Source organism: Nothoprocta perdicaria, unplaced genomic scaffold (genome assembly GCF_003342845.1).
Source record: "Nothoprocta perdicaria isolate Ctin4 unplaced genomic scaffold, notPer1 scaffold_12, whole genome shotgun sequence".
NCBI lineage: Eukaryota > Metazoa > Chordata > Aves > Tinamiformes > Tinamidae > Nothoprocta > Nothoprocta perdicaria.
Window position 1 is genome coordinate 3,117,147 of NW_020454316.1, and position 7,662 is coordinate 3,124,808.

At 69.2% G+C, this 7,662-nt stretch overlaps 1 protein-coding gene across 1 annotated transcript; it reads right to left on the reverse strand.

Annotated features, from left to right (window-relative positions):
• Window positions 1–1,039: 1,039 nt before the first annotated feature.
• FSCN1 (fascin actin-bundling protein 1) lies at window positions 1,040–7,656 on the reverse strand. The gene is made up of 5 exons (XM_026054203.1): window positions 6,817–7,656; window positions 2,427–2,583; window positions 1,746–1,867; window positions 1,469–1,636; window positions 1,040–1,263 (listed from the first exon to the last, which is right to left on the reverse strand). The coding sequence occupies exons 1-5, from the start codon at window positions 7,637–7,639 to the stop codon at window positions 1,061–1,063; spliced, it is 1,473 nt and encodes a 490-aa protein (XP_025909988.1). The 5' UTR covers window positions 7,640–7,656; the 3' UTR covers window positions 1,040–1,060.
• Between the last annotated feature and the right edge of the window lie 6 nt (window positions 7,657–7,662).

A 7,662-nucleotide genomic window follows, 5' to 3' on the forward strand; every position in this document is an offset into this window, starting at 1 on the left:
TCCCGAAGGATAAAGCGCCTTTCCACACCCTGGAGCAGGCGCGGGCAGCGCCCGGCGTCGCGCGCGGCCCGTCACAGACAACAGCGGGGAACACAGCGCCGTGGGGAGCACGGAGAAAGCGAGGACTAACAAAAACACTGTTTTGGTCGTTCTTTTCTTTTCTGCTTCCAGTAGGGATGAGATGATGCTGCCGAAGCAGCCGCCCCGTCCCGGCCGAGCCCGGGGGGAGCGAGGGGCGACGCGGTGCCGGGCGCTCCGTGGCCACCATCGCCCTTCCAGTAGCTTTTGAGAGGAGAAGGGAAAAGGGGGGAGAAAGAGCACTGAGCAACTAGCACTGTGCAAAGTTTTGCTGCGACGTGTTCTGTCCTGTAAACCCAAATCTGCAGGTTTTGCTTCCAGCTGCTGCCCGGGGGAGGTCGCGGCGCCGCGCGCTGCCCGGGCTCCCCGGCGGCTCCGCTCCCTTTCCGTGGAGGGGCCCTGGGGACGGGGACCCCACACGGGCTCCGAGATGCTCCGGCAGCAGTGGGACATGCGGACGGGGACAGAGGGACGAGATGGCTCAAAAGGAGCGCGGGGCTCCAGGAGATGAACGGGACACAGGCCCTATGGAGAGGACGTTGGCCAGCACGTGCCAGCCCCGTCCCGGGGACACTTTGATATGTGCGGCCGCCTCGGTGGGGACGGGAAGATCCGCCAAGCGCAGAGGGGCGAGGAGCTGCCGTCCGTGGGCAGCGGGAGCGGGTCCGGCCCCCCGGGATGCTCGTGCAGGGCGGCCCCGACGGTGCCAGCGCGGAGGTGGCAGGCGGGAAGTGACCGTGTTCCCTTGGGCAGGACAGGGGAAGGGGCAAAACCAGCGGGCAGCGGCGCTCCCGGGGAGGGAGGCGGCGGGCAGAGCCCTCTACAAACCCCCGGGCTGCTCCGCGTGGCTCCGCGCCAGCGTTTCCAGTTCTCAGCGAGCTCGAGGGAAGGACAAGCCGGGCCGGAATCCGTGTACGGGGAGGAGGGACCCAGAGGGATGGGGAGGGGAGGAGAGTTGGCAACGGGAGGAACCTAAAGTGCATTAATATTCCCAGAGGGTGGAGGCGTCGATGGCGTCGGCCGAGGCCTTGAGGACGCCGGCGTGGTCGCCCTTCAGGTATTTGCCGTTGATCTTGATGGCCACTTTGTTATAGTCGCAGAACTCGAAAAAGAAGTCCACGGGGGAGTCGCTGCTGCTGGTCACGGACGACTCGCTCCCCACCATCCAGTACTTGCCGGTGGCATCTGCGGGGAGAGCGCGCGGCCCCCGTGAGCTCCCGGGACAGCCGGGGATGCTCCCGGGGATGCTCCCGGGATGGGGAGCAGCGTGGGGCCAAGTCAAGGCAGGAGCAGAGGGGAATCCAGGGGGTCTCGTCTCGTAGCACCCCAGAGGGGCACTATTAAGAAATGTCCCCCCACGCGAAGCCCCTCGTGCCCTCGCCGGCCTTACCCTTGATGTTGTAGGCGCCGTCGTTGAACTCCAGCTGGAAGACGTCGTAGGAGGAGCGGTTGGAGTCGAGGGTGCCGGTGACCTTGCGGCAGCCGATGAAGCCGTGCTCGCCGCGCAGCACGATGATGGGCCGGTTGATGAGCTTCATCACGAAGTGCTCGGTGTCGCCTGCGCGCGGCACGGCGCCCGTGAGCGGAGCCCGCGCACCGAGGACGCCGCTCGGCGCCCAGCAGAGCAAGGGGGGCCCCGGGGGTCCCCAAGGCCGCGATGTCCTTACCTGCCGCCTCCATGGAGGCCGCCAGCTGCCCGTTCTTCTTGGCCGTCACGTACTTGCCGTTGGCCGCTTTGAGGGTGATGCGCTTGTCGCGCCACTCGATGTCGAAGTAGCAGCTGGCGTTCCTGGGGGACAGCGAGCGGGGCGCTCAGCGGCACCGCAGGGGCGCTCCGGATGCTCCGGATCCACAGGGCATCACCGCCTGTGCCCCGGCGTGCTCCAAAGAGCCAAACTGCACCGGGGCTTTGGGGACTTGTTGGGATTATCCTCCAAAGCCAGGCGAGGCTGCGGGGACTATCCCATCACGGCCGGCACAGCGTTGGCAGCAGTGGGGAGGGAAGCGGGACGCGTGTTGGAATTCGTGTTGGGATTCGTGTTGGGATTTGTGCCGGCGTCACTCCCACAGCCGGGTCTGACCGCAGGGCGAGCGTTTTGCCGAGCCCGGCGTCCCGGGAAGCACAATGTGACCCGAGGGAATTCCCGAGCCTCCCGGGACAAGCCCGGGCTGAGCGCCGCCTTTCCAGGCACCGCGTCTTCCTGCAGGGAAGCATCCCGGGGCAAGTGTCTGGGAAATCCCTGTACCCCCGGGAACGCCATCCCGGGAATGGGGTGGCTGCTCCCAACCCCTCCGCTCCCCCATGGTCCCCAACGCGGCCGGTCCCCGCCGCGAACCCCGGCACTCACTTTGTGGAGGCCGTGGACTGGATGCCCCCGTTGGAGGTGAGCGTCCAGTACTTGCCGGTGTAGGTGCGGAAGGCGCATTTCTTGGTGTCCTTGTTGATCTCCAGCTGGTAGGTCTCCTGGTCGCCCTCCTCGTCCTGGTTGGCCGAGAGGTCCATCCCTGCGGGGGCGGCAGTGAGGGGCGCGGGGGGCCGGGGCAGCCGCTGCCTGGGGGCTCCCCGGGCGGGCTCCCTCCCCCGGGCTGCCCTGCGGCTCCTGCAGCGCGCGGCGGCTACAAGCTCTGCTTTAAAGCACCCCGGGGCCGCTGCGAGTCTCCCGGGTCCCCTCCCGCCCGGGCCCTTGTCCCCACGCCGGCCCTGCTGCCACTGCGCCGCTTTCTCCTCCGCTGCAAGCGCAGGCGCTGCGAGATGCAGCAGGCGCTGCAGGTTTGGGAGCTTGCAGCCCTTTTGCACCATGAATCCATGAGCGGGTCCTCCCTGCTCGCTTGGGAAGGAGCCGAGCTTCCACAGAGGCAACTAGCACCTTTCCAGTGGGAACATTTGACTAGATAGGCTGCGTTATCACACTTCGAAATGGAAACCCTGTCCCCACCACCCCGGCGCGCTGCGTCAGAGCCGCCCACCCAGCGGATCCGGATCCGCGTCTCCAAGCGCATCCGCATTCGGGAGCGCAGCCCCACGGGCGCAGCCTGCGGGCCCGGCCCGGGCAGCGCTTTGCATAGGTGCCCCCGGCCCGGGGAGGCTTTGAAGGCTGCGCTTTGTTGTCCCTAATCTTATCTCCCCACCTGAGCTGGAGCTGTCCTCCCACCTTTGCAATAACAGGGCTCATTCGGGCTGCCTTCTAGTTTGCATTTGCCACCTCCTGCGGCTGCCCAGGTGCAAAGAGCTGCCCAAAGAGCTGCAACCCCCGGGTCACATCTGTGCCAAGGGGGCTGGAGCCCTGCGCCCCTCGCCATGGGGCAGCGGCAGCGAGAGAGGGGCTAAGAGGGGCCAGAAGGGGAGCGCTCTGCACTGGCTTGTGCCACGGGCTTAGAGACAGAGGCGCTGAGCGGGCCGGGATGCCACCGGAGCCTGGGATGGATGCCCGGGAGCAGCAGGGAGGCAGCGCGGGTGCCTGGAGCGGAGCAGAGCCCCGGGGCAGGGATGCGGCGCTGCCTGCAGGGCTCCAGGGGGGTCTCCTGCCACCCCCTCCCCGGCCCGCGCGGGTTGGGTTACGCCGACTCAGCGGAAAGGAATGCGACGGAGGCGGCTTCAAAGGGAGCGAGCGGAGCAGGAGCTGGCGCGGGAGCCGGAGCCGCGGCGGCTCTCGCTTCCTCCGAGCCCCTCCTGCAGCCGGGGATGTGTCCGGCTCCGCACCGTCACCCCGGGGAAATTCCCGCTGGGAGCGGGCGCAGCTCCTGGCAGGGCCGGCTCGCCGGACAGGTCCCCACAGAGCATCCGCCAGGCAAAGGATCAAGCGGGATACGGGAGGCAGCTCGTTCTCCACATCCTTCCTGCTGGCAGCGGGAAGGACGGGGTTGACGGAGGCAGTTGCAACACGGCGTGGGATCTGGCAGCCGCCTTTGCATGAGTCTGGGTTCAGGAGCCAAGCGAGACGCCGACAGGGGCGGGCGCTTCCCACTGCGACCGTGCGGAGTCCAGGGGCTCCAAAAAGACGCGTTGTGGCCCAAAGACACGGGCCTGGGTGAGCAGGGAGCAGCAGCGCGGGCAGGCGAGCTCGGCCCGCCTTGCAGCTGCAGCTGCATCCTGCGCCCGCTGCAGAGCAAACTCCAGCACCATTTTGAGGAAAAGAAAGCTTTCCATTGGCTTCTAGGAAAATCCATAACCCTTTTCTTACAGGTTTCCTATGTTTTCATGGTATCTCCACACCCCAGGAGGGGACCAGCCCAGCACCCTCTCCTGCTGTGGCTGCATTTCGCCCCGTGTCGCTGCCACGAGGGGACAAAGGTGGCCGGGACAGAGGGGGCTGGGGGCAGCGGTGGGACCCCCCTGCCCACAGCCCCTCGCTGCGAGGCCCCGCGGCCTCCGCCTGCTCCTCTCCGCCCGCTCCCGGCAGCGCGGGAAGAGCCGGGGCCGACGCAGACCCCGCGCCCACAAAGGGCCTTTGTTGGAGCACGGGAGCGTCCCGCTCGGCGCCGCCCCGGGGTTCGACCGCGAGGTTGGGCTGAGCCCAAATCGAGGTTGGGCTGAGCCCGAGTCGCGGGCGCTGAGGACTCGCCCTCCACCCCGCTGCACTGGGGTGCCCATCACCCGGTGCTCCGCGAGGCCCGAGCCTCCTTGGGGACAAGTCCCCGCGGCACCGTCCTCCTGTGGCCCAATGCAGGAGGCGCCACGGGCAGCTCCCCACGTGCAGAGGGACACGGGGCCAGCGGCTGAGCCGGAGCCCGGGAGGAGGCACAAAGCCAAGCGCTGACTCGGCACCCTGGGACATCCCGGTCCCCCAGCTTGGACGGGATCCAGCTCTGAGAAGCCCAGGGACACCCAGGGCTGCCTGCACGGGGACAGCCGCTCTCCTCAGCACCAGTAAATCCCTTTGCAGAGAATATTGCAGAGAACCCCCCCGGCTGCACCCAAGGCCTGGCCGAGCGGCCCCAGGGGCATGGGAGGTGGCACAGGAGCTGGGCACCGGGAGCACCGTGGCTCCGTGTCCCTTTGCTGAGCTCTCCATGCATTTATCAGCCGCGGGGATGCGGGGCCGCCTCCCGCCGCCGGCTGTTTTCAGGCTGGCTCCTCATTAACCTTGGGACAAAGCGCCTGGGTGGCGTGTGGGACAGCGCGGCCGGGGACCAGGCTGCTGCCCCAGGCTGCAAGGGCCACGATGCAGCGGGTGGAAACGGCAGCCCCCACCCCCTGCTTCAGGATTAATTATAGGGGGGTGCAGGGGTGCAATCCCCCCTCCCGCAGCCCAGCTCGGCCGTGCAGGGTGCAGCCGGGTGCGGGTTTCACTGCATGGGGAGGGTGGGAAGCGGCTGCAGCCCCCCCTGTTCCAGCCGCTCCAGGGCTGCACCCCCTGCCCGCCGCGTTCACACCTCCCAGCTGCTCTATTTGTCTTGGCCAGGGCCTGGCCAGCCCAGACCCCTGTTGCTGGGGAGATTTCATCCCCCACCTCCCTCCTCTTCCTCCCTCCCCCCAGACATCCGGGCAGCGCCGCCGATTCGCACAAAGCTGCGGGTCCCCAGCCCGCGCTGCAGCCCCCGGCGGCCCCCGCCCCGGGCAGGGGACAAAGGGCTGTCGCAGTCCCCGACGCCGGGTGGATTTTCCCCCCCGCCGGCCGTACCCACAATTACGTTTTATTTTAAGATACTAATTTGCAGCGCCCGCTTTCCTCCCAGAAAGGGGCGGGAGAGGCAATGAAACCGCTGCAGCAAGCCGCCTGGATGCAAATGGAGGCAAAGCTGCAGCCTAGGGATATCATCTATAAAATGCATTATATATTTATATAACACCCAGCTCGGCGGGGCTCGGGCGGGCGCGGGCCGGCAGCGGGACGTGCCCGTGCGGCTCCCGCGCCCGGCGTGCAGCGACCCGCGCGCGGCTGCAGCGCGGCCCCCCGCGGCCCCCGCCGCCAGCGGCGCCCCCCGGGGCTCCGGGGGCTTCCGAGGAGCCTCTTTCCAGCAAGCGGGGGGTCTCTGCTCCCCCCAGAACCCCGCGGAAGGTGTCGGGGCGGCAGGCGGGCGGGCCGCGCTTTGTGCTCCGCGTGCCGGGCCACGCGGGCGCCCTGCACAAAGCCGGGCCCGCCGTGGAGGGAATAGCGTGGGGCGCGTTTTCCACGCGGATCCGCGCGCCCCCGGGGGCAGGGCCACGCACGGGACACCCGCAATGTCCCCGGGGGCTGGGGGCGCGGGGGGGACGTGTCAATCACGGCGCTGCTCTCGAGGGCTGCGCGGGGGGGGGCGCGCGGCGGCTTTTGTTGCGCGGGGCTCGCGAGGCGCCAGCCCCCTCCCCCCATCGCCCTGCGCCCCCTCCCCGTCCCCCGGGGACCGTCCATGGGGGGCGCCTTGGGGACCGGCCGGGGGCACCCCGGGGAGCGGGACGAGCCCGATGGGGCGGCGCTGCAGGGATGCAGGGAGCGAGGCCGGGAAGCCACGCGGCGGGGGGGATGCTGCAGGGATGGGGGGATGGAGGAGGCGCCGCCAGACGCGCACGCGGGGCTGTGCCCACGCGGGACACGGGGAGGATGGGGGGTCTCAGCCCGGGTCTGATGCCAGGGAGTGCAGGGGGGCAACATTGGAAGGATGCAGGGGGGCAATGCCGCGGGATGCAGGGATGGCGATGCCAGGGGGATGCCGGCTGGGAGGCACCCCCAGGCTGGCGATGCCGGGGGGATGCAGAGGACGCTGGAGCGGCTCGGGGGGCGGCACCGCAGAGCCCCCACGGGGGCCACCAGCCCTTACCTTGCCGGGTGGACACGTTCCTGTCGTTGCCGGCGCGCAGCACGACCTGCGGGCAGCTCTGCTCCAGGGCGAAGAGCTCGTCCTTGCCCACCTTGGCGCTCTTGCCGGCCTTGAGGGTGCCGCTGGGCCCCGAGGGCGCCAGGTAGCGGCCCTCGCCGTCGCGGAAGGCCACCTTTCCGCAGCGGAACTCGAGGGTGAAGGCGGTGCCGGGCTCGGCGGCGGGCACGAGGCGCCCGTCGCTGCGCAGCAGGCGGTGGTCGCAGCTCTGCAGGCTGTAGCGCTGCTCCACGAAGAGCAGCGTGATGAGCGCGTCCACGCCCCACGGCACGTCGCGGTCCACGGCGAGCTCGTCGCGCCGCGGGCCCAGGTGCGCGTAGCGCTTGCGGGCCAGGCTGTAGAGGTTGGCCTGCGGGTGCATGGCCAGGTGCACGCTCCACTTCTCGGCGGGCGACACGGCGGGCGCGAAGCAGCTCAGGCGGTCCTCGGTGCCGCCGAAGAAGCGCCGGTGCGGCTCCGACTGCAGCGACCAGCGCCCGTCGCCGTGGGCCACCACGAGGAAGCGGCAGTCGGGGCCCGGCTCCTCGCTGTCGCAGCTCACGCGCCCGTCCTTGTCGGCCGCCAGGTAGCGGCCCAGGTGGCTCTTGAGCAGCACGGCGCTCGAGTCCTCGCCGTCCTGCTCCAGCGTCCAGATCTGCTTCTTCTTCATGCTGGCGGCCGACGCGTTCACCTTGAAGCCGAACGCCTCGGCCGTCAGGTACTTGTTGCTGCAGTTGATGAGGCCGAACTGGATCTGCACCGGCTCCGCGGTGCCGTTCGCCGTCATGGTGCTGCCCGCGGTGCCGCTGC